The 26,058-nt window shown below is 43.2% G+C and overlaps 1 protein-coding gene across 11 annotated transcripts in view; it reads left to right on the top strand.

The window, feature by feature from the left end:
• Window positions 1–26,058, top strand: part of MCPH1 (microcephalin 1) — a 238,398-nt gene that overhangs the window by 75,583 nt on the left and 136,757 nt on the right. For 9 of the 11 annotated variants that reach the window (XM_006050680.4, XM_044938950.2, XM_044938937.1 and 6 more), the window contains 2 exons: window positions 1,102–1,139; window positions 3,350–3,512. The exons of 1 other annotated variant lie outside the window; for it this stretch is intronic. In XM_006050680.4, the coding sequence (XP_006050742.3) occupies window positions 1,102–1,139; window positions 3,350–3,512 (201 nt within the window). Of the gene's footprint in view, window positions 1–1,101; window positions 1,140–3,349; window positions 3,513–24,055; window positions 24,428–26,058 lie in introns of those variants that run through there. One more of the 11 variants, XM_006050681.3, reaches the window with a different exon arrangement.

The raw sequence follows: 26,058 nt of genomic DNA, 5'->3' as shown, positions 1-26,058 counted from the left end.
AGATTTGGGAGAATGGCATTGAAACATGTATAATATCATGTATGAAATGAGTCGCCTGTCCAGGTTCGATGCACAATACTGGATGCTTGGGGCTGGTGCACTGGGACGACCCAGAGGGATGGTATGGGGAGGGAGGAGGGAGGAGGGTTCAGGATGGGGAACACATGTATACCTGTGGCAGATTCGTTTTGATATATGGCAAAACCAATACAATATTGTAAAGTTAAATAAAATAAAATTGAAAAAAAAAAGAATCTGCCTTCCAATTCAGGAAATGTAGGTTTGATCCCTGGTTGGTGAACTAAGATCCCACATGATGTAGGGCAACTAAGCCTGCATACCACAGTGAACACCCAGCACAGACAAAAGTAAATAAAGGTATTTTTTTTAATAAAAGAACGTTTGCCCTAATATATATCAAATTATAAAACAATAGGCATTTCTGGTTGGTGGAACTACAGGGAAATTTATATGTTTAATTATATATTTCTGAAACATTTAATTCTTGCTAGCATCATGCATAAGTAAAAAGTATTTTTAAATTTTTATTTTTAAAAATTTGCAGTTCCAATTAATAGGAGATGCCAATACACAAATAAGCAGTTCCATTATCTGTGCTCTTGTGTGGAAGGGATGGAAGAATCTGCTTGAGTCAGGTGGCAGAAGCTTGACCATTATTGTGTACTTACATCTGAGACCAAGAATATGGTTGCCTAGAAGCTCAGGAAAAATGGTTTCTAAGCCTGCAAGAAAAACGTCTCTCTACGCTCTGCTTCCTTGGAAGCGTATTAACAGTTTGGCACTTGTGGAGGCCCACTAGGCAACTGGTAGAATGAATTTCTGGAGGGAAACTGTTTTTTTTTTTCTCTTCTACCTCATGTCCTGGATTATTTTGGATTGGTTTGGGGATAGTATCTGAGTTTCTATCTTTTGGGCTACTTTTTTTTTTTCCCAGGAATATACAGTTTTTTTCCTTTGATATATGCTTAAATGTTTACTTTTAAGTGATGTAACTTTTCAGAAAACAAAGTTTATTTCTGTGGGAAAAATACTTTTTATATTTTTGACTGTTTTTTGTTCCTTCTCTTTTGACATCCCTAGCCAACAAGAACATTAGTCATGACAAGCATGCCATCTGAGTAAGTACTCGTTGTTTTGATAACTTTCTCCTCGATATAAAGTTTGGACTTTTCGTTCATAAACTGTGCTGGGCGCTTGGGCAGCCCTCATGTCTGTGCTGTGTCCGTGTTGATCTCTGTAATTAATACTGAAGTCAGAAGAGCACTGGAAATAAGAGAGGTGGTGAAAAGGCTGTGAACAGTTCAGCACCGAAGACCTTTGAGTGGTTTGGACGGCATTTAGAGGCGTTTTAGTATTTGCCGCTCCTCTTGCTCGTCTTGTGCTGCACGGCTCTTCGAGTCCACCACCCCCACCCCGTGAAGGCCCTGTAAGTGGAGCCTCGCTGGTGGAAGCGCTTCCCTTAAAGATCTTAAAGAAGTGCTTTAGTGGGACGCTTTCTACCACTGTGGTAAAAAAGCTGTCTGCACATCTGGTGGAAGCATTCACAGCTCCCTAGCATACTCTTATCATCTCCCTTAAACATTAGCACAATGTTGCACATCCCCAAAAAAATACCGTGCCTTATTCTTTGCAACAGATTTTTGAATTTTTATTTAAAGAGGAAAAAAATTTTTTTAAATAGCAGAAGTTTTAGGGCTGTAAGATATCCATCAAAACACTAGGACATCTCAGGGAAAAACAGGCTGCAGAAAGAGTGCATGCTTCCAAGACTCTGGGTGGCGGGATCTTATCCCACCTGTGGCATGAAGTTAGAAGGTCGTTCAAAACCCACATGTTATCTAGTGGAAAAGAAGCATGCTCACAAGTTCTGTTTATGTCTTGTGAAATACATTGGTCATCCTAAATAGTTTAATACAGAAACGAATAATTGAATATTGGTCTAACATTTTTAAAAGTCTATATTTTTGCCCCAAATTTAAAAAACAAAAAAACACTGATAGCTGTTTTCTCAATCGAAGGTTTGAAAATCAAACTCTTCATTTAGGCCATTTTGAATCTCTTTTTGATTCATTCCTGCCCCACAAATACTTGTTGTCAGAAGGTAAGAACAAGACTTATATGTTCTAAGGTCATATTGATTAGCTGTGTTTTGCAAAGATCCTTGTTATTGATTAGCACATCCAGTGAAGAGCTAGAAGCTCCCAGACTTGGAATGACAAAATCATAGATATGCAGGAACAGGTTTCTAGAGAGCATCTGGCTTAGAGGTTTTCACTTCTTTTTGCTATTGTTTTATTTACATTTTGTACCCCTCCCCCAATTTAAATATTTTCAGCAACTCCAATAAGCATATATCCTCTGGTTAAAGTGATGTGTCTGGTCCTGACTCATCCATCTGCTATTCCCTGGGGATCCCTGGAAAATTCTCACCAGCATAGAGGTCAGGCCTTGTATTTCACAAGTGGAGAAATAGGTCTTGTGATCAGCAAAGCCCAGATCATGATAACTGAGAAATGCCATAATATAAGCAGGAGATAGTTGGAGATGATGTGCGTAATCATGGACAAAACTGCTTCCTTCCTTTTGGAATGTAATTTTTGGAGACGAGAAGTTTCTTAACTCACTGTGCACGTCATGGTGTGGCTCAGAAAGCCTACGTGGTGTTCATGTTTTGGCAGGGATTTCCCAAAGCTGCTGGCAGAGAGGGGGAAAAGCAACATGTAAGAGTTAAAGGCATGATAGAAAGGTGATTGTAAAAGGAAGAAAGGGAATATGAAGAGTGATTTGGAAAGTTAGGGAAGAGAAATATTTAAAGAGAAAAAAGGGTACTTAAGGCATTAATGGAATGACAAATCAGAAGATAAAGAGTGATGAGCTTTGTGAAATTTGCCCTGAAGTTTTAATGAACAGGACCTATAAAATTTTATGTTTGACTCTTAATAAACGTTTCATTTTTAAAATAAAATAAGTGAGGATCTTGGTTCTGACAGTGGAAAAACTAGATCCGACAGGACTCAAAAGTACACACAACCGGGTCTGGGTGTGGAGGAGGCCTGGTGCAGGGGACTGGCAGGCCCCACGGAGCACCTGGGGAAACCGCTTTTAGCTTTGGGGCCGCTGTTTCTTAGCCACTAGAACAGACAGTTGGAGTTGAGATCTGAAATTTATTTCCCCCAGATTTCAAGTTATGGATTGCAGGGAAACGAGCACCATAGAAGTCAGTGTACATTTTTTCCTAGTTTTTTTTACATTTTAGTTCATTGTAATCCCCTTGATGTTTATGCACAGAAAAAACAACCTTGTGTTGATTTTTCTCCCCGCTTCACAGAAAGTACAGCGTGGTGATCCAGGTCGTGAACAGACTGAAGGGCTTCTCGCTAGCGCGGGAGGTGTGCGGCAGTACCACGCACGTGCTGGCCGGGAAGCCTCGCCGCACCCTGAGCGTGCTGCTGGGCATCGCGCGCGGCTGCTGGATCCTGTCCTTCGAGTGGGTAAGTCTCGGCGCCCGCACAGTGCGCATGCGCGTCCCGGTTTCTCGCCCCGGGCTGAGTGGCCGTCCTGTCCGTGTTAGTCTTGCCCTCTCTCCTCTGATGGTCCTCGCCTCAAGCTCTGATGGTCCCCAGGAGGACGAGCAGGTAGGTTTCCAGGTAAAGAGCTCACGGCCACGAGCAATGTAAGATTAGAGCAGACTTGGAAGGAGAACGCCCAGTGCACATTCTCACAGTCAAATGCTCACTCTTCTGTGCTTGACCAAGAATTAATGTGACCTATGTTAGCGATGGTTTAAAAAGCCAAAGGAATTCCGTGATTGTTTTCACAGATGGGTCTACTTACTGAGAGACATGTTCGTTTAATCCCGTTTGGATATGTTATTATCTATGCATGTCTGTCTGTAACATTACTTGCCCTTATTTCTGTGTATTAAATGCAGAGTTTGGGTTTGTTTTTTTTTTTAAGTCATTTTTTTCCCCATTATTCTTGAAATTGAAATTGTTTCTTACTCTTTCTATTTTTACTTTGACCCACAACCCGTGGTCACTCCAAAGCATTACTGTCTGATGAGGGTAGCATCGTTTGTTACTTGCGTCAGTATTTTACATCTGCTAAGTACCCAGCCTCCCTTCTCCTCCCCCAAGCATGTGTTATACTGCTGTTGTTGTTTAGTCACTAAGTCCTGCCAATTCTTTTGTGACCTCGTGGACTGTAGCCCGCCAGGCTCCTCTGTCCATGGAACTTCCCAGGCAAGAATACCGGAGTGGGTTGCTGTTTTCTTCTCCAGGAGATCTTTCCAACCCAGGGATCAAACCTGCATGTCCTACATTGCAGGCAGATTCTTTGCCACTGAGCCACCTGGGAATGCTCTGTTAATTTAAGCTGGTAGAATTATAATATGCAAATAAACAGCAGATATATTTCCAACTTCAGCTGTGGTCTTTTTCCCTTGTTATGATTTAACCTGCGTCTCTCTCTGGTGTGTGAGGTTTAAGATATTAGTGGTTGGAGTCATAAAGTGGAAAAGGCTGGAATTCCCCCCCTCAAAGTCCTGTTTGTCTAGGCAACAATTAGGAATTACCTTACTTAATTATATACAAGTACTGGTCCACATTTCTTTGTATGCAATGTCATTAATAGCTCCAGCCTCTGTGAATGAATATCCTGTTTGCTTTCTCTCCAATTCACAATGTCTCTGTTTATCAGTCACCTCTTCCTTCCCTCATGTCTCAGAGGAAGACATTATCTTTTATGAGGCCAGGCAGCTGTGCTCTGTTCTATACCAGCCTGTCCTCCTGGAACGCAGAGCCAGTGGAGGGCGCGGGCATGAGGGCTCGCCCTCCCCGCTCCCAGGCACGGGGAGCCCTGCCTGGGTGCCCCCATTTCTGCCCCAAGTCCTGCCAGGGTTCCACCACTAATCACATGTAGAAACGGAGCCAGGTGTGCATTTAACATCAGGCCACTGTGTGTGAAATTAACCTCTGTCTGTGGGATTAACTGCTATCCATGAGCAAGGCGGGAAGTGAAACATGTTATCTGATAAACTTCCTGTGCTCAGACAGGACTGCCTGCCTGGGCCTTCCTGCCCAAGGGGAGGAGCCTTGCCCACAGTGACACAGTGAGCAGACTGAGTGTAAGTGCAGTAATAAGCCAAGAAAAGGAAGTAAAAGGCATTTAGGTTATAGAGGGGAAAGAGGGAGCCACCTCTGTTCTCAGACCACATGAGAGTCTGTGTGGACAACTGCAACAAATCCACCAGAAAGCTCTCAGGATTAATAAGTGAGTTCAGCAAATTGTTGGCAAACAAGGATTCAGTAGTACAAGGTCAATACTAAGATGGTGGTGGTGTTTAGTTGCTCACTTGTGTCTGATTCTTTGCGACTCCCTGGACTGTGGCCAGGCTCCTCTGTCCATGGGATTCTTCAGGCAAAGATGCTGGAATAGGTTGTCATTTTCTCCTCCAGGGTATCTTTCCAACCCTGGGATAGAACCCAGGTCTCCTGCATTGGCAGGAAGATTCTTTACCTCTGAGCCACATGGGAAGCCCCAACACTGACATACTTAAGTTTAAATGTAACAAAAAAGGATGTGCAGACTCTGTGGCCTGAAAGATTGGAAACAGCAGAGACATATCAGGTGCAAGGACTGGAAGACTCAGTGTGGTTCAAAGGCCCTCTCCCCTAAAGTGCTCTGCAGATTTAATATGTTCCTGCTCACACTCACAGACTTCACTGACGATACGCAGGCTGACTCTCAGATGTGTATGTGGAAAGCAGGGGACAGCACAGCTGGGACAGTTTAGAAAGCAAAGCACAGAACTGGAGGCACATGCCCGCAGGGTCCATGGTACTGTGTTAGTGTCCTTTGGCCGTGTTAAATGACTACAAATTTAGAGGCTAAACCCCCTCGTCCCCCCACACCTGACCTGTCTTCTCACAGCTTCCGAGGTCAGCAGTCTGCACAGGCTTCCTGGACTCACGGCCAGGTGTTGTGGGGCTCTGTCCCTGCCAGAGGCTCCGAGAGAACGCCTGCTTCCTGCCCTCTTCAGTTTCTGCGGGCCGCCCACGACCCGTGGCTCACAGCCCCTTCCAGCCGTGGTGTCACCAGCCTCTGCTTCCCTGGTCATGTCTCTAACTTCCTGCCTCCATCATTCGTTCACTGGGACCCTGGTGGTCTCTTGAGCCCCCCAGGCAATCCAGAGCACCTCCCATCTCGAGGCCATTACTGTCACTGCACCTGTAAAGCACCTGTCTCCGCGGCAGGTCACAAACCCCTGGGACTCCTCCACAGATAGCTGCAGGGCCCTTCTGCCTGGTCTCATGATAATGCCGATGCGTTATTTCCACAAGGGCCGCATAACACTACTGTATCCGTGGCTGATGACTTTGATTTGAATTCTACAAGGGCAGGCTTTCCAAAAGTTTAGAAAGACCCAGAAGGAGGAAGGCCATGTGAGATGCGGAGCCTGGTGTGATGCATCTGCGTGCTGAGGAGCCCAAGACGTGAGGGAGCTCCAGGAGGAGGGTGCCTGGGCCAGGTTCTCCCTCAAAGGTCTCCCTCCCTCCCCTCTGGAAGGGATCCTGTCTACACCTGCATGTGGGACTTTTAATCTTTCAGAACAGGGTTTGGTCATTGTAAGCAAGGAGACAGACTGGTCAAAAATAGAGCTCACTGAGAAAAAACTAAAGAGTTGCTCACAGAAAGACTAGAGTAGGTCACCCTGGGCCTCCAGCCATCCCCAAACTGTGCGTGTTCTTCCTGACGCAGAGCTCACCCACGGTGCTGGCCCAGAGCGAGGCTGAGCCACAGGGGAGGGTCGGCTGTGGACCCCCAAGACTCGAGCAAAGGCAAGACTGGGGCGGGGCTGTGTTATTGCTGAAGCCAGGAGCCTGCCTCAGTCAGGGTTTTAACACTAGCAAGACAGTGCAGGACAGCATTCGGTTAACATTTTAAGCAGCACATTTTACCTGCCAGTATAATGATTTCAGGGCTTCCCTGGTGGCTCAGATGGTAAAGAATCTGCTTGGAATGTGGGAGGCCTGGGTTCGATCCCTGGGTTGGGAAGAACCCCTGGAGGAGGGTATGGCAATGTACTCCAGTATTCTTGCCTGGAGAATCCCATGGACGGGGAACCTGGTGGGCTACAGTCCATGGGGTCGCAAAGAGTCGGACATGACTGAGTGACTAAGCACAGCACACATAATGATTTCAAACAGTGGTAAAGCACTTTCTTAGAAATTTAATAGAATTTTGCCCTTATTAAGCCACTAATTAAGCCACCGGTTCTTCTGGAAGATAGGACTTCTGACAGGTTTATGTATTGCACTTGTCTAGTATCTCATACATCCAATGCCTTCTACTAAGAAGACTGGAGTACACAGGTGGCTGTTCAGAGGGAGAGGATGGAGTGAAAATGACGGCACTGAAAATGCAGTTTCATTGTATGTCTGTACACACACGTAAATCCATATGTGCTTGCTCTGTGTGGTGGTTCCCATCAGTTTCCCCTAAAGAATAATAAGTACAGGCCAGTGAAATGGTGAGCTACCCTGCTGCCCCCACGTTGGAGAGTTTAAAGTTAATCATCCCCAGAGAAAATGGTACATCATGTGAATTGCCAGGCTGGATGAAGCACAAGTTGCCATCAGGATTGCCGGGAGAAATATCAACAACCTCAGATACACAGATGACACCACCCTTATGGCAGAAAGAGAAGAAGAACTAAAGAGCCTCTTGATGAAAGAGAAAGAGGAGAGTGAAAAAGGAGGCTTGAATCGCAACATTCAAAAAACTAAGATCATGGTATCCGGTCCCATCACTTCATGGTGAAGAGATGTGGAAACAATGGAAATAGAGACAGACTTTTATTTTCTTAGGCTCCAAAATCACTGAGGATGGTGACTGCAGCCATGAAATTAAAAGATGCTTGCTCCTTGGAACAAAAGCTATGACAAACCTAGGGCGCATATTAAAAAACAGAGACATCATTTTGCTGACAAAGATCTGTCTAGTTATAGCTGTGGTTTTCCATGTACAGATGTGAGAGTTGGACCCTAAATAAGGCTGAGTGCTGAAGAATTGATGCTTTTGAACTGTGGTGTTCAAGAAGACTCTTGAGAGTCCCTTGGACTGCAAGGAGATCCAGCCAGTCCATCCTAAAGGAAATCAGTCCTGAATATTCATTGGAAGGACTGATGTTGAAGCTGAAGCTCCAATACTTTGGCCACTTCATGCGAAAAGTTGACTCATTGGAAAAGACCCTGATGCTGGGAAAGACTGAGGACAGGAGGAGAAGGGGGCAACAGTGGACAAGATCTAAGGCATCATTGACTCAAGAGACATTAGTTTGAGCAAGCTCCAGGAGATAGTGAAGGACAGGTAAGCCTGGTATGCTGCCGTCCGTGTGGTCACAAAGAGTCGGACGTGACTTAGTGATGAACAACAACAAGGGAAAATGAGACAGAGGCTGCTGAGCCGCCTGGGTGCCGGGAACCTTTTCCACCAGGCAGCCTTAGGGAAGATGTCCCATCTCCCTGAGCTGTGGCTCCTCCTTTGTAAGACACACCCAGTGACAGGATGTCCTTCATAGGATCGTGTGAAAGCTAAGAGTTGAAGATGTGTGGTGCTCCTCGCAGCAACTGACAAAAAGTAGGGATTTAACACGTTAGCCTTTACAACAGAAATAACTTAGTAACCTCCTGCAAGAACTGTAAAAATCAACTGCTACATCCTGTCCCCACAGCCTTATGTAGGGAAAGAGTACATTAACCCTGAAATTGACCAAAGGCACTTGCTCTGGACAAGTGAGCACTTGGTCGAGGACCAAGTGAGGGAGGCTGGAAATGGGGATGGTCTGGGTGGGCAGTGAAGGCGGTGGCGGGGGAGGGGGCGTCTGCATCCGTCCTTGCAGGAACCCAAGAGTAGCATCTTTCGTGATCCAGAGGCCAACTGGAGGATTTCAGTGTGCCTGAGAGCCCACTTCCCCTGAAGGCACTGTGGTGCTGATCTTCTCCAGAACCTTCAGAGTACTATTCCTCCAAGCGGTCGCTCTCAGGTTCCAAAGATAGTTTTGGAATTCGTGTCTATGCAAACAGCTTCCCAACGATGCACAAACCCTCCCTATTCGTGGAAAACACCACCCCCTGGGAAACCGAAAAGCACAGGATACACTGCGGCTTAAAGAAAAATGCCTGGTCATGTAATTGTGATGACTCAGAGGCTTCCTCTAAGTGGGCGAGGGGGCGGGTTGTGACGTGTTCACTGATGCTTATAGATGAAGGCCTTGAAAAATACCGTAGACATGAACTGAACCCCTTTCCCTGTCCAACTCCATCTTAAATAAGACAGACATGCTCCCTGATTCTTGAATGGCTTCCTTTGATTTTCTAAAAAAATTGAAGCAAACAAACGTGGTAAGCTGTTCTGAGAGACAGAAGTCGCTCCTGCTGTTTGCAGAGCCGCACGGGGTAGTTTCTAACGCGCAACGCACAGCGCAGCTGTCAGCGACCTGTTCGTGACTCTGGACAGGAGCCTCGCAGGTGGCGGCTTCTGTTCAGGTTGGTGCTAGAAGGATCCACACGCTTACCGAAGGATCTCATATCTTTGTGTAAAAGGAACGACTCTCTGCCTGTGGTCTGCCTCCGTTCTGCTTGTCCTCAATGCAATTTGGGGGATTCTTAAAATATTCCTTTTGGCGAGCGCGATCAACTCGCCTCCAAGAAAAACATCACTGGGAATGTTTTTATTTCAGGGTTTGTGTGGTATTCTCTGGAAATTTTTTGTAAAGGAGAATTCTAACAGCTCTTTAAAATTAGATGGTTGTATGTGGCCCAGTTTATCATATCCAAAAAATTATGGTGATTTTATAACACAATTCAGTTTGGATTTTTACTTAATCTTTTGTGGGTGTGTATGAGAAAACCGTGTTGGCAACTTCAGCTTGTTTACAGCAGTTCCTACTTTCACTGTTCACTCTGCTGTTTTCAGCAAAGCAAGTAACTTTTTTCCTGCTTCATGATGGAGTTGTCTGTCAGAAACATAGAAATGTAGGCCTGTGTCCTGTTCAAGAGGAACAGGAAGTAACACAAAAGAAAAAGAGAGAAATTGGTTTTACCAGAGTGTCCCTTTACACTTGTTTGCTATATTTTGTTTAAGTGTGGGGCTCCTTGAATTCTCTAGAAAAAGCGTATTTCACGTATTTGATGTCTGCCTCACTCTTCCTGGCGTTACCTGAATTCCACCCCACCTGCGTGCCCTCTGTCCCAGGAGAGGGGGACCCGCGACTTCTTCTCCCCTCTGCTTCCAGTACACACTGCTCTGTTCCCCTTTCAGACACACACAGGACTGACTCAGCCTCTGTGTTCAGGTTAGAAAGTGTTGATTCTGACTGCTTTTGAGTAAAGCTTGATGGGGACTCTTAGAGCTAAGTCTCTTATAGCAAATTCAGGGCTTAGAAGCTTAATCAGTCTTGCAGCCAAATTTCAAGGCACTGTAACTCTTAACAGAAGAGTAGAGAAGCACTTCATAGTCAAGGGTGTCACAAATCAAAACATGATGTCCTGGCGGGTCAGTTGTCTTGAAATACGGTGATTCCGTTTGGGCTTTTCCACACTGACCTCAGTAGGCGATGCATCTGAGAGATGTACGTTATTAGGGTGAGCACAGGGTCAACTGTCTGAAGAAGAATGAAACGTATCCCTGCAGCCCGAGCCTGTCCTGTCGCTTGGAAGAATGCTTAGTCACCCTTCTGAGATCACAGCCAGTGCTGAAACCAGACTGGTCCAGCCTTTTCCCTGGTACATCCCTGCCCTCCTGAGACTGCTCAGGAGGAATCCATCCTGAAACTGTCTTCTCTGCTTTCTTTATAAACCTGAAGTGAGCAGATTAACCCTGAATAATTTTTAGACAGAATGTACTTTATGCAGTGTGCCTGTGGCCAGGGATTCTGAGCTGTTTTCCTGCATTCTTTAGCAAACGTTTATTGGCCGCAAGGCACTGATGATGTGAGAGCTCCACCTCGGGTCTTCAGATCTTCCTTGATTTGATTCCAAAGTCATTTTGACTGTGCCAGAGATTATATTTTGATGAAGTACTTACATTTTAAAAAGCATTTTCACATCCTGTGTCTCCTGGACCCTGTGAGATAATAAACACTGTTGTGTTTAGTGGTAAAGACACTAGGAAAAGTAGCCCTTCTGACTTGGATATCAGGATTGACTCTGAAACAGTGTTGATAAAGATGCTACCCTAAGGCACTGGGTAGAAGCAGTCATCTCAGAGCACACCTACTCTGACATTTTTTCTTGTTAAAATAATGGGTTCTGTTTGAGGACTGACACAGAGCCTGCCTCCCTGCTCCTTTCCCTTGTGATTCCTGCAAAGTGCCCGACCCCTCTCTGGGGCCCCGGGAAGTGGCGGCCTGCAGGACTCCGGCACACCATCCACCATCCTCTCGGCCCACCAGGTGTGCCCATCCCACGCTGGAGGAGCGGGCTTGCCCACAGCCTCACCACTGCGGACAGATTGAAAGGGGACCTATCAGCTCATTGTTGTTCAGTTACTAAGCTGTGTCCACCTCTTTGCAACCCTGTGGACTGCAGCACGCCAGGCTTCCCTGTCCTTCACCAACTCCCAAGGTTTCCTCAAACTCAAATCCAATGATTCAGTGATGCCATCCAACCATCTCATCCTCTGTTGCCCCCTTCTCCTCCTGCCTTTAGTCTTTCTCAGCATCAGGGTCTTTTGCACTGAGTCAGTTTTTCATATCTGGTGGCCAAAGTATTAGGAGGGAGGGGGATACTAGATAAAGGTTCTGTATGTTAAAGCAGAGGTCTCTGTATTTGGCAAGCAATGTGACTGCATAAGGCTACACCTGAGAAGGACCCAGTGACCCCGTCCTGTTTAGTGCCCATCCATTTCAAAACACGGCCTTCAGGGCTCTCACTGTTTCTATTTTATTTTGCTTAACTTGGGGCAGCCAAGCAGAAGTGCTAGTTCTTAACTTTCCCGAACCTCACATTATCTCTTCATTGCTTTATGCTTGAGAATTCTAGGAACTGAATCACAAATTCAAAGCTCAGTTTCAGAAAAAGCTTCAGTTATACCTAAAGTTACATCTTCATTATTTAACCTTTGCAACTTTCCATTGAATCCCTAGACTCCTCTGTGTCTCTGGTGTCCCAAGGAAGCAGTGCTCTCCTTCAGCAACAGCACAAAAGTTTTACCTTGAGGTTTTCATCAGAAAATGCAGCTATGATTTCATTCTCTGGGACTTTTCGAAAATGAGATTCAGCCCTCCATTGTCACAGTGTCTGTCAGTGACCTTGGGAACTCTGTGAACTGCCATACTGTAATGTTTCTGAGCTCTAACCTGAGTCACCATAGATTGCCACAGAGCATCCTTATTGTTCAGTCACTATGTTGGACTCTCTGAGACGCTGTGGACTGCAGCACACCAGGCTTCTGTGTCCCTCACCACCTCTCGGACGTAGAACTGGGTAGAGCATCAGACTTAACCTCTCTTCATCTCTGCACGAGTCCCCTCTGTGAATTGGGCTTTTTGGCATTTTGGGAATAGTGGCATTTTGAAGAGAGCTGATGGAAGAAGTACTGGAGTTTTAAAAACCATTGTAATGTCTTTCAAAACAAAATTGACAACACTTTGCTACCTTGATGCTTACTGTGTGTGATCCACACGATGAGTTTCTCCTAAAATTCATTGCCCTGGAAGGTTCCCTACAGAAAACCTTCTCAGCTTTTCTTTACCAGAGAATAAGACATACATAAAAGTGATTTTGCAGCTGAACTAGCAGCTTGGCGTAGATGGCATGATAGATCTACATCTTAGTTCTTTTGAATTGATCTGTATTCTTTTGCAAGAACAGATAATGCTGTGTGTGAATATTAAATTTGCATAACCTGATAATCTATCAAGCACTGGTCATTCTCAGGGTGTTCACAGACCTGAGACACACAAACGCAGTCATGGGCTCTCGTGAAGTGGGGCAGGAGGAGATGCTTCTGTCCTTCACAAGGTCCTTCCTGCCTTCCTCACAGGCTGCCTGCTACGTGCCGTATCACACAGCCTCCGAGAGGCCTTCAGTGACTAGAGAAGCACATCTCCAGCAACTTTGCTGCCTATAGCTAGTTTATCTTGGTTTCATTGTTGTTGTTCAGTCGCTCTGTCGTGTCCAACTCTTTGCGACCCCCTGGACTGTAGCACGCCAGGCTTCACCTTCTCCCGGAGTTTGCTCAGACTCATATCCATTGAGTCAGTGATGCCATCCAACCATCTCATCCTCTGTTGCCTCCTTCTCCTCCTGCCCTCAGTCTTTCCCAGCATCAGGGTCTTTTCCAGTTCAAAAGCACCGATTCTTCGGTGCTCAGCCTTCTTTATCCAGCTCTCACATCGGTACATGACTGCTGGAAAAGCCACAGCTTTGATTATAGGGACCTTTGTTGGCAGTGGTGATTCTGCTTTTTAACATGCCATCTAGGTTTGTCACAGTGTGTCTTCCACGGAGCAGCCATGTGTTGCTCATTTGGTTTCACTGGGTGATAACAAAACAAGAGAGACTAATACATAAGTGTTAATTTATGCACAGGACTTTTTTCCTTTTGTTGTTGTTCAGTCATAAGTTGTGTCTGACTTTTTGCAACCCCATGGACTGTAGCATGCCAGGCCTCCCTGTCCCTCACTTTCTCCCAGAGTTCACCCAAGTTCATGTCCATTGAGTCGGTGATGCCATCCAACCATCTCATCCTCTGCCACCCTCTCCTTTTGCCTTCAATCCATGGATGCCTTCTTGAAATAAAACATTTCTGTTAAACTGTGAGCAGTATTTTTTGGTAGTAAATCCCATGAGAGAGTTCTGGCCATACCCTCCTTGGCACAAGAGTCTAGGACCAGGCCAGGGCTGTTTCAGGTGGACAGCAGCGCCTGCATGGCAGACACCAGGGGTTTAGTGACCACAAGCTCTTGAGGACAGAGGCTGTGCCTGTCTTGTCTCACGTGGCCCAGGACTCGGGCTGGGGCGTGAGGCGCAGCACTTTGTAGAAGAATGAATGAGTGAGCAGATAGGGTGACTAAACATACTGTTATTTCTTTTAAAAGTCTTGGAATTTCTTGAAGCCTCTGAGCTAAAAATGTCATTTAAAAAGATTGTACATCATTATAAATTACAGAAGTGCCCATGTAGTTCGTGTGTTTCTTGTTAAAATTCATGAAAATAAGATGACCTGATGCTCATTTAAGGAAAACCATCTTATAACTCAAATTCACAGAAAGAACAAAAAACAGTGATTGCTCTTAGTAGCCATAATATTTGGTTTATTGTCAGAGATGGTAATAATAATTTCTGCTTTGTTTTCATACAGTGATGTTTCTGCTGTTTATTTTAGTTACATTGGAATGTGTTATATTTATTTCTTTGTTTTCGTTTTGATAAGAAAAGTAGAGCTTGTGTTATTTATAAAGATGTTTGGACTTCACATTTAAGTACCCTGCTGAAATTCCGGGTCACCATGCTCTCTACTGAGCAATATGTAAAAAGTGGCTCATTGTGAGCAGTTAAGCTTTGAAATCCAAGAATAACCCATTTTCATTTTCGCCGTCTGGAAAGGATTGGGTAAAATATAAGCAGAATAAATCTTAACTTCAGTGCCTGCATGTGATATAGCCAAACATTTTTGTAAGAACGTTCAAGTACATATCAACATGTAGCTGCTTTTTTCCTCTTCCCATCTGGTATTTAGTCTCTGTCAAGTTAATATCTCTTACAAAAGGGAGAAGAATTCTTAGCTACTTATTTTTAGCACTTTATTGCTTATTTTTTTGTTTTGGTTAAATAGGTTGTGTTAAGTTTTGGGTTTCCTGCCATGCCCCCACCCCCTTTTTTGAGATGGCTGAAGCAGTGCTTTTCAAACCTTAAACACCTGTGAATCACTTGAGGCTCTTATTAAAGTGCAGATTGTGACTCCGTGGGTCTGGGTCTCGGGGTCTTCGTTTGCCCCCACGTGATGTTTTGGCTGCTGGTCTCAGGAGCACACAGGGGAGAGCTGGTGCCCAGTGAGCATGCTGAGAATGGGTATGATGTTAGTCACGCAGAAAAGTGAAGGGTGTGGGGCTGCCTTGCTGGGAGACGTGCGTATGCTCAGCTTGTCAGTGTTGTTGTGGTTCAGAGTCGTGTCCGACTCTTTGTGACCCCATGGACTGCAGCACGCCAGGCTTCCCAGTCCTTCACCATCTCCTGGAGTCTGTTCAAACTCATGTCCATTGAGTTGGTGATGCCATCCAGCCATCTCACCCTGTGTCATCCCCTTCTCCTCCTGCCTTCAATCTTTCCCATCATGGTTATTCGAAGTTATACTGTTGATGGCCTCAGTGTTTCAAAGTGGAAACTGAGACTTGAGCAGTTCTAATAGATTGCTCACAGTCACAGTGCTTGCAAACGGTGAATTTGAGGTTTGAATTCAGCTTTTCCTCCATCCATAGGCCATGGACTTTCTGGCATCTAATTCCAGAGGTAGCCTAGAGGATATTTTTATTTTTTGCTTCCTTAAACTTTGATATATTCTTTCTGTGACTGCACACCACCTCTTTGTGTTTTGAAAAGATTAATGGGTAAGAGTGAATTTTGTTCCCAGCCTTGCCGTTCCCCAGCTGCGTGACAAGTAAGGCAGGCCGTGTCCAGAGAACACTTGGTACTGATTTACTGTTATTAAACAAGCTTGTTTTTTTGACACCTGTTGCTGGTCTCCCTTCAAATCTTGAAACCTTGAAGCCAAATGAAAGAAGCCAGAAGGTCACATATTGTAAGATTCCTTTCATATGATGGACCTGAAAGGGGAAGGTCCTTGGACAGAAGGCTGATTAGCAGTTAACCAGGCTGGAAGAGAGAAGAGGATGAGGAGTAATCACTTAATGGGTACCGGGTGTATCCCTGGCCTGACCCAGAAGTTTCAAAACTAGAAAGAGGTGGTGATTGCACAACAATGAACTAAATGCCACTGGGCCAGACACTTTAAAATGGTTACTTGTGTATTATGTGAATTTCACCTCAAATTTAAAATCCCATGGAAAGTTGCCTCACTAAGGCAGACTACTGGACAGGCTTGTTTTTTTTAAGTGACTTGATGGCATTATAGAAAACATTTCTTGGTGTTCTGAGATGTGTTGGAAATACTTACTTTGGAGCAAACATCATTGCCTTGAAACTTAGCCAGTTCAAGTTGGTCTTTCTGGGAGACCAGACCTCCTCTATTTTCTGGCTCTAAAGTGTTCAGGACTTAAGCGTCTTATTACATGGTTATTACAAGTTACACTGTTGATAGCCGCAATTTTTTATCCTGAAGCTTAATCTAGAAACAACTTTATTGCCACAGCACTTTCATTAACTACATGTATATTTTTGTAATCTATAATAATATATTTTCATATGATAAAAAGGTTAACTAACTTGCCGCTTGTCACAAACCTGTAAAGAGATGGGCATTGGTTTAACCCACTTGCCTGGGTTCTGTGTTAAACGGTACATGATAACTGTCTCTTTGTGGAAAAAAGCATAAATATCATTATTCTTTCTAGAAAAAGTCAAAGCAATGGACCCAGTAGCAAATTCTCTTAAGGTTTTATTGTTTGAGGAAAATCAATTACTCTTATAACCGAGGTAAAGAATCTATGAGATCTGATGAGTAAAATATAATTTTATTTTTATAGTTCTGTTATTAGCTTAAAATTTTAAAAATTAGCAGTGACCAGTTTTGTTACTCTTGGATAGGAAAGAAGAAATTTGCAAACGCTAAATATATGTTTCTGTGTCTCCACAGACTCTTACAACAAAGGGTTGTATGTGTTTTTTTTTTAACCCCAGTTGATGTGGGGAAGGATTGTTGTTGTTTTCCAGTTGTTCAGTCATGTCCAACTCTTTGCAACCCCATGGACTGCAGCACGCCAGTCTTCCCTATCCTTCACTATCTCCCAGAGTTTGCTCAAACTCATGTCCGTTGAATCGATGATGCCATCCAACCATCTCATCCTCTGTTGTCCCCTTCTCCTGCCTTCAGTGTCTCCCAGCATCAAGGTCTTTTCCAGTGAGTCGGCTCTTGGCATCAGATGGCCAAAGTGTTGGAGCTTCAGCTTCAGTATCAGTCCTTCCAATGAATATTCAGGGCTGATTTCCTTTAGGAGGGACTGGTTGGATCTCCTTGCAGTCCAAGAGACTCAAGAGTCTTCTCCAGCACCACAGTTTGAAAGCATCAATTCTTCCACATTCAACCCTATTTAGGGTCCAACTCTCACATCGGGTACATGACTACTGGAGATGGAAGGGGAGAAAGTTTAATTTTATTTAATTATTTAATTTAATTATTTCTTTTCAATAATTAAAGGAGAAAATACATATACTTTCAACCTGTTTGAAATCAACTAGATTCCCTTGGATTAAATCTGTGGCACAAGTTTCTAAACCATCAGATTTGAATTTTAATTACTTAATTGGCATTTTATACAATATGAAGTTCTTTGTATTCAAAGAGCATTGTTGACTTTTCCCGTAGAGCAGACACCCCCGCTTTTTCCCCTTGGCTGTGCTATGTTCACACTCTGTTCTTAGTCCCAAAATGCAGTTGAGTTTAACAGTTGTGTATGGTAGGTGGTATGGTCTGGAGACAAGTCCAAAAACAATGATTGATTAGCCTGGCTAATCAGGAATTTAGAAACTGGGAATAAACAATATTACAGTTACACTAAGACATTGTGAATGTTAATAAATGGTTTCAAGCCAATTAGTAATGCTCTCAAGTCAGTTACATCAGCTTCCTATTGTAGTTGTGGTTATTAACACCAGCAGTGAAGCATCTGGAATCATTGAGTTTTCATGTGCAACCTAAGATCCCTTTCACAATTTGCTTTTCTCTCACCCTGGCCTTGTAAAATCTCTTATACATGGAAATAACTATTGTTTTCCATCTTTTTTTTTTTTGAGACGCAAAAAAATTAAGGGTAACTTGTTTAGTGTCTTTGCTTGTTAAATACTCTGAATAAATTAATTTTTAAGACCACCGAATAAAATTTTTTAGACAGTAAACTATTAAGAAATTAAAGTGAATATTACCCTGGTATCTCAGTGGTAAAGAATCTCCTGCCAACGCTGGAGTTGTTGTTCAGTCACCAAATCATGTCTGACTCTTTGAGACCCCATGGACTGCATCACAGCAGGCTTCCCTGTCCCTCACCATCTCCCAGAGTTGGCCCAAGTTCATGTTCATTGAATTGGTGATGCTATCCAACCATGTCATCCTCTACTGCCCTTTTCTTCTGCCTTCAGTCTTTCCCAGCATCAGGGTCTTTTCCAATGAGTCAGCTGTTCGCATCAGGCAGTCAAAGTATTGGAACTTCAGCATCAGTCCTTCCAATCAGCATTCACAGTTGATTTCCTTTAAGGTTGACTGGTTTGATCTCCTTGTTGTCCAAGGGACTTTCAAGAAACTTCTCCAGCACCACAGTTTGAAAACATCAATTCTTTGGTACTCTGCCTTCTTTACGGTCCAGTTCTCACATCCATACTTGATTACTAGAAAGACCTTAGCCTTGACTCTATGGACCTTTGTCAGCAAAGTGATGTCTTTGTTTTTAACACACTGTCTAGGTTTGTCATAGCTTTCCTGCCAAGAAGCAATCGTTTTCTAATGTCATGGGTGCAGTCACCATCTGCATTGATTTTAGAGCCCAAGAAGAGGAAATCTGTCACTGCTTCCACATTTTCCCCATCTGTTTGCCATGAAGTGATGAGACCAGATGCCATGATCTTACTTTTTTTAATACTGAGTTTTAAGCCAGTTTTTTCACTCTCCTCTTTCACCTGCATCAAGAGGTTCTTTAGTTCTTCTTCACTTTCTACCATTAGAGTAGCATCATCCGCATATCTGAGGTTGCTGATATTTCTCTCAGCAGTCTTGATTCTAGCTTGTAATTCATCCAGCCCAGCATTTCACATGATGTGCTCTGTGTATAAGTTAAATAAACAGGTGACAGTAAACAGCCTAGTTGTACTCCTTTCTCAATCCTGAACCGGTTGTTCCATAGAAGGTTCTAACTGTTGATTCCTTACCTGCATGAAAGTTTCTCAGGAGACGGGTCTGGTATTCTCATCTCTTCAAGACTTTTCCACAGTTTGTCATGATCCACAGAATCAAAGACTTCAGCACAGTCAGTGAAACAGAGGTAGATGTTTTTCTAAAATTCTCTTTCTTTCTCTGTGATTCAGTGAGTGCTGGCAATTTGATCTCTGGTTCCTCTGCCTTTTCTAAACCCAGCTTGAACATCTTTAAGTTCTCAGTTCACATATGCTGAAGCCTAGCATGCAGGATTTTGAGCATAACCTTTCTAGGTGAGAGATGCGTGTGACTGTCTGATGGTTAGCACATTCTTTAGTACTGCCCTTCTTGGGAATTAGGGTGAGACTCGACCTTCTCCAGTCCTTTGGCCACTGCTAGGTTTACAGACTTGCTGACGTATTGAGTGCAGCACTTGGATGTGTGTGCATGTGCTCAGTCGTGTCTGACTCTTTTTGATCCCAGGGACCACCAGGCTCCTCTGTCTATGGAATTTCCCAAGCAAGAATACTGGAATAGGTTGCCATTTCCTACTGCAGGGGATCTTCCAGACGCAGAAATCAAACCTGTGTCTTTTGTGTCTTCTGCATTGGTGGGTGTATTCCTTACCACTGCACCACCTGAGGAGCACTTTGATAGCATTATCTTTTAGGATTTTAAATAACTCTGCCGGAATTCCATCACCTACGTTAGCTTTATTGTCTGCTGTGCTTCCTAAGGCCCACTTGTCTTCACACTCCAGAATGTCTGGCTCTGGGTGAGTGACCACACCATCACAGTTATCTGGGTCTTTATGATCTTTTTTTGTACAGTTATTGTGGGTATTCTTTCCATCTCTTCTTGATCTCTTCTGTTTTGTTAGATCTTTACCATTTCTGTCCTTTATTGTGCTGTTTTTGGATAAAATGTTTCTAATTTTCTTGATGTGATCTCAAGTCTTTCTCCTTCTTTCCTCTAGTTTTTGCATTGTCCATTGAAGAAACCCTTATCTCTCCTTGCTATTCTGTGGAACTCTGCATTTAATTGGGTGTACCTTTCCCTTTCTCTCTTGCTTTTTGCTTCTCTTCTTTCTTCAGCTTTTTGTAAAACCTTCTCAGACAGCCACTTTGCCTTCTTGCTTTTCTTTTTCTTTGGGATGGTTTTGTTCACTGCCTCCTGTACAATATTATGAATCTCTGTCCATAGTTTTTCAGGCTCTCTATTACTAGATCTAATACTCTGAATCCATTGGTCACCTCTGCTGTATAATCATAGGGGATTTGATTTAAGTCATACCTGGCTGACCTAGTGGTTTTCCCCACTTTCTTTAGTTTAAGCCTGAATTTCGCTATGAGAAGCTGATGATCTGAGCCACAGTCAGCCCCAGGTCGTGTTTTTGCTGACTGTATACAGCTTCTCCATCTTTGACTACAGAGAATGTAATCAATCTGATTTTGCTATTGACCATCTGGTGATATCCACATGTAAAGTTGTCTCTCGTGTTGTTGAAAAAAGAAAAGTGAAAGTGAAGTCGCTCAGTCGTGTCCAACTCTTTGTGACCCGTGGACTGTAGCCCACCAAGCTCCTCCATCCACGGGATTCTCCAGGCAAGAATACTGGAGTGGGTTGCCATTGCCTTCTCCACGGGATCTTCCCAACCCAGGGATCGAACCCAGATCTCCTGCATTGCAGGCAGACGCTTTAACCTCTGAGCCACCAGGGAAGCCCCCTGTTGTTGAAAAAGCGTGTTTGCTATGACCAGTGTGTTCTCTTGACACAATTCTGTTAGCCTTTGCCCTGCTTCATTTTGTACTCCAAGGCGAATCTTGCTTGTTACTCTGGGTATCTCTTGCCTTCCTACTTCAGCACTCCCAATCTCCTATGATGAGTAAGACATCTTTTTTTGGTGTTAGTTTTAGAAGGTCTTCTAGGTCTTCATAGAACGGATCAACTTCAGCTTCTTCGGCATTGGTGGTTGGGACATAGACTTGAATTACTGTGATGTTTAATGTTTTGCCTTGGAAATGAACCAAGGTCATTCTGTCATTTTTGAGGTTGCACCCAAGTACTGCATTTTGGACTTTTTTGTTGATTATGAGGGATACTCCATTTCTTGTAAGGGATTTTTGCCTACAGTAGTAGATATAATGGTCATCTGAATTAAATTCACCCATTCCCATCCCTTTTAGTTCACTGATTCCTGACATGTTGATGTTACTCTTGCCATCTCCTATTTGACCATGTCCAGTTTACCTTGATTCATGGACCTAACATTCCAGGATCCTATGCAGTACTGTTTTTTACAGGATCAGATTTTACTTTGATCACCAGACAGATCCACAGCTGAATGTCATTTCTGCTTTGGCCCGGCCACTTCATCCTTTCTGGAGCTATGAGTAGTTGTCCTCTGCTCTTCCCCACTAGCACATTGGACACCTCCTGAACTGGAGGACTCATCTTTTAGTGTTGTATCTTTTTGCCTTTTTATACAGCTCATGGGGTTCTCATGGCAAGTATACTGGATTGGTTTGCCATTCCCTCTTCCAGTGCATCACATTTTATCAGAACGCTCCACTGTCTCAGGTGGAGACATGCGTCCATGTGGAGACATATGACCCATTTGTCTTGGGTGGCCGTGCAGAGCATGGCTCATAGCTTCACTGAGTTATGCAAGCCCTTTTAATCACAACAAGGCAGTGAGATGCAGGGCAATGCAGGAGATGCGGATTCAGTCCCTGGGTCTGGGAAATCCCCTGGAGAAGGAAATGACAACCCACTCCAGTTTTCTTGCCTGGGAAATCCCATGGACAAAGGAGCCTGGCAGGATATAGTCTATGGGGTTGCAAAGAATCGGAACAAACTTAGTGATTAAATAACAAAGTGAATGTTTAAGAAAAAAAGTTTAATTGGTTCTGATCCAGAAAGTGGCATTTAGTTCTTTTGATCCTTCAGAATGTTCTATTTTATGGGGAATAGAGAGTTGAAGAACCTAATAAAAGCTGTGATAACTAGAGTGAAAGAGAAGAGTGAAAAAGTTGGCTTAAAGCTCAACATTCAGAAAACGAAGATCATGGCATCTGGTCCCATCACTTCATGGGAAATAGATGGGGAAACAGTGGAAACTGGGTTAGACTTTATATTTTGGGCTCCAAAATCACTGCAGATGGTGATTTCAGCCATGAACTTAAAAGATACTCCTTGGAAGGAAAGTTGTGACCAACCTAGATAGCATATTGAAAAGCAGAGACATTACTTTGCCAACAAAGATCCATCTAGTCAAGGCTATGGTTTTTCCAGTGGTCATGTATGGATGTGAGAGTTGGACTGTGAAGAAAGCTGAGTGCCGAAGAATTGATGCTTTTGAAGTGTGGTGTTGGGGAAGACTCTTGAGAGTCCCTTGGACTGCAAGGAGATCCAACCAGTCCATCCTAAAGGAGATCAGCGCTGGGTGTTCTTTGGAAGGAATGATGCTAAAGCTAAAACTCTAGTACTTTGGCCACCTGATGCGAAGAGTTGACTCATTGGAAAAGACTCTGATGGTGGGAGGGATTGGGGGCAGGAGGACCAGGGGACGACAGAGGATGAGATGGCTGGATGGCATCACTGACTTGATGGACTTGAGTTTGAGTGAATTCCAGGAGACGGTGATGGACAGGGAGGCCTGGCATGCTGTGATTCATGGGGTTGCAAAGAGCTGGACATGACTGAGTGACTGAACTGAACTGAACTGAGTACCAAATAAGAATAGATGATTTTTTTACTTAAAAAAAAAATCTTGTGCTTTCCATAGACACATTAATTTATATTTAAGAACAATTTGGGTTTATGCTATTATAATAAACCAAATTAATCTGTCTCACAAAGTTGTCTAGGCAAGTAATGCTTTCACTGCCCCTCTCTGCATTGTATTGGAAGTCCTAACCAGCAAGAAAAAGTATGCACATAGATTGAGAAAGAAATAAAACTGTCTATTTACATAAGACATGATTGTTTACATAAACAATGTGAACATGTTTACAGAAAAACTCCTACAGCTAGTAAGTTGAGTTAAGCAAGATTACAGGTTACATGCTGCTGCTGCTGCTGCTGCTAAGTTGCTTCAGTCATGTCCGACTCTGTGCGACCCAATGGACGGCAGCCCACTAGGCTCCCCCATCCCTGGGGTTCTCCAGGCAAGAACACTGGAATGGGTTGCCATTTCCTTCTCCAGTGCATGAAAGTGAAAAGTGAAAGTGAAGTCTCTCAGTCGTGTCCAACTCTTTGCAACCCCATGGACTGCAGCCTACCTCTGTCCATGGGATTTTCCAGGCAAGAGTACTGGAGTGGGGTGCCATTGCCTTCTCCAACAGATTACATAGTCAATATACAAAATTTGGTTGTATTTCTGTTTACTAGCTATGAACACTGGGAATTCCAATTTTTTTAAAATGCCATTTATATTAGCAACCCCAGAAATTGAAATATTTAACTGAATCTGACAGAATATTTGCAGGATCTGTATACTGGAAACTACAAAACACTTCAGAAAAAAAAATTTAAAAGACCTAAATAAAAGGAAATAGATGCTAGGTTTTTGAATTGGGAAGCTCAATATTTTTTTAACTCATCATTTCTCCTTATTTTTAAACTATAGAATCAACTCAGTTCCAGTTACAAGTCCATCAAGATGTTTTTGGTCAATATACAAAATTTGATTGTATTTCTGTTTACTAGCTATGAACACCTGGAATTCCAATTTTTTTTTTAATACCATTTATATTAGCAACCCCATAAGTTGAAATATTGAACTAAATCTGACAGAATATTTGCAGGATCTGTATACTGGAAACTACAAAACACTTCAGAAAAAAATTTTTAAAGACCTAAATAAAAGGAAATAGATACTAGGTTTTTGAATTGGGAAGCTCAATATTTTTTTAACTCGTCGTTTCTCCTTATTTTTAAATTATAGAATCAACTCAGTTCCAGTTACAAGTCCATCAGGATGTTTTTGTAGACAGTGACGAGCTGGTTCTAGGTGCAGCGCACTTCTGTAAGAGAAGAGCTAAGTTGGAGACTTACACGTTAGAGGCGTCTAGTGAAGTGACCCCATGGACTATACAGGAATCTAGGTGACTGGCAAAGAACTCTTTGTACTGTTTTGGCAGTTCTTTCATAAGGGTAAAATTACCCCAAATGAAATGTTTTCAGAATCAAATGTAATTTATGAGGCCTGTAATAGAAATGGCACTCCCTGACATGTTATTTCCCAGCCCACACTCTCTACTGAAATATCTTTCTGATATTTTATTTGCATATTTCTAAATAAAATGCTTTTCCTGGGTTTTGTGTTTTTTTTTCCTCATAGACATCATCTGTAGCCGTCCTCTATAGAAGATTAAAATACGACTGTATAGCTTTCACTATGACGTACACGTCCCCTCCCCATCTACCCAGTATGGTCTGGTTTTTGTTTGCCATGTTATATATGCGTACAAATACGCACTCACATCTACGTACACACAGATGACTGTGAATGCTGTTTAAGCCGAGCCGTATTATATACTGTGATGCTATTTTGTTTTCTGTAATTTCTGTTTGTTTTCTTAAGCTAATCATTGAGGGTCATTAAGCTAGTCATTGATAGTCCTTTTCATTACCTAGTTTTTTTTTTCTATGTGCCTACCACTAACTCACTGCAAAAATTTCTAAAAGCATTTTAGTTTTTTCTCCATAATTGTCTGCACACCGGATAATTTTCCAGTCCCATCTGTTTTTCTTGGGGTTCCCACCCCTGAATCCCTTTGTTCTTCTGCTCCCCTTGAGACTGGTTTTCCCTTGGTCTCCCAAGCAGCTGGTATCCTGGGACTTCCCATCCCTGTCATCTCAGGAATTCCCTTTGGTTTGTTTTGTTTTCTGTTTTCATACTAGAGGCTTTTATCCAATGAGAAGAAAGTCATGTGTAATAATGAGGACTGAAAACCTGATTGAAATCCTGTTTGCCTGAGTGTATAAATCTTCTGATAAGGTGAAGGTGTTTGACAGAGTGTCATTATCTGTATATCGTTTTTTCCCTGAGCTGACTGGTTTCCCCGACAAATCATGGTTCTGTGCTCGTGTTTTGGGGTGAGGGCTCTGCTGTAGAAGTTGTCCCTACTTCTCACCACTGCTCCCAGAAAGTCTGTCTGATTTTAGTCTTATTACAGAAAAGAGTGGGCAGGAGGTAGGAGATTTCTCTTTCTCATTCTGTTCTACATTGCATTTTCACAGGTTGGTAGTACCACTTTCCCGGCCTTCCTGATAATCTGTGGAAGGAATTTAATGCTGACTCCCTTTCTAGACATTTAAGCTTGAGCTTTCTTTGCTCTTCCAGGTCAGTTACCACTTATCCACCTCCTTCGCAACTTCAAAGCATCATCATGTTTTATCTGCCTTTTTCCCCATTCCTCTTAGTTCCATCGTTTTAGTTGGGGCTTATGGGATGGTGAAAATAAGTTATGCCCACTTTGCTCTTTTTCATTGTAGTAGGCTTCATTTTCTTCCTTGTGTCTGATGCTCTTTTTGACCTGCATTTAATCTCAGAGCCATTGTCTGGCTTGGGTTCACTGTAGTTACATTCCTCACCCTGTTCAAATGAGGAGGTAGATATAAAATGAGAGAAAACTGTTTGGGTTTTGCCTGGTATGGAATTAATTGCATAGTCAGTCCTACATTATGGGAAGCTTTCTGATCGTTAACTATTAATCCAATAATAGAGCAAGAGAATGGGTCCTATTTAAATTCATCAACAGGGTTCAAGTTTTATGAGTAATAATTCTTAAAATGTTAGAAATATATTCATTTGCAGTGGATGCTGAAATAACTCAGCCCTCATTTTAAGGGCTGTGTTCATGGGGTTTGGTCCTCTGTATTCATGCAGCCCCATTCTTGCTTTAGATAACTTCTTGATTATTTTCATTCTTTCATGTTTATTAT

The sequence above is a fragment of the Bubalus bubalis genome, chromosome 1, assembly GCF_019923935.1.
Source record: "Bubalus bubalis isolate 160015118507 breed Murrah chromosome 1, NDDB_SH_1, whole genome shotgun sequence".
In the NCBI taxonomy this organism is placed as follows: domain Eukaryota; kingdom Metazoa; phylum Chordata; class Mammalia; order Artiodactyla; family Bovidae; genus Bubalus; species Bubalus bubalis.
The sequence above is the reverse complement of the archived record's forward strand: the minus strand, read 5'-3'. Positions and strand labels throughout refer to the sequence as shown.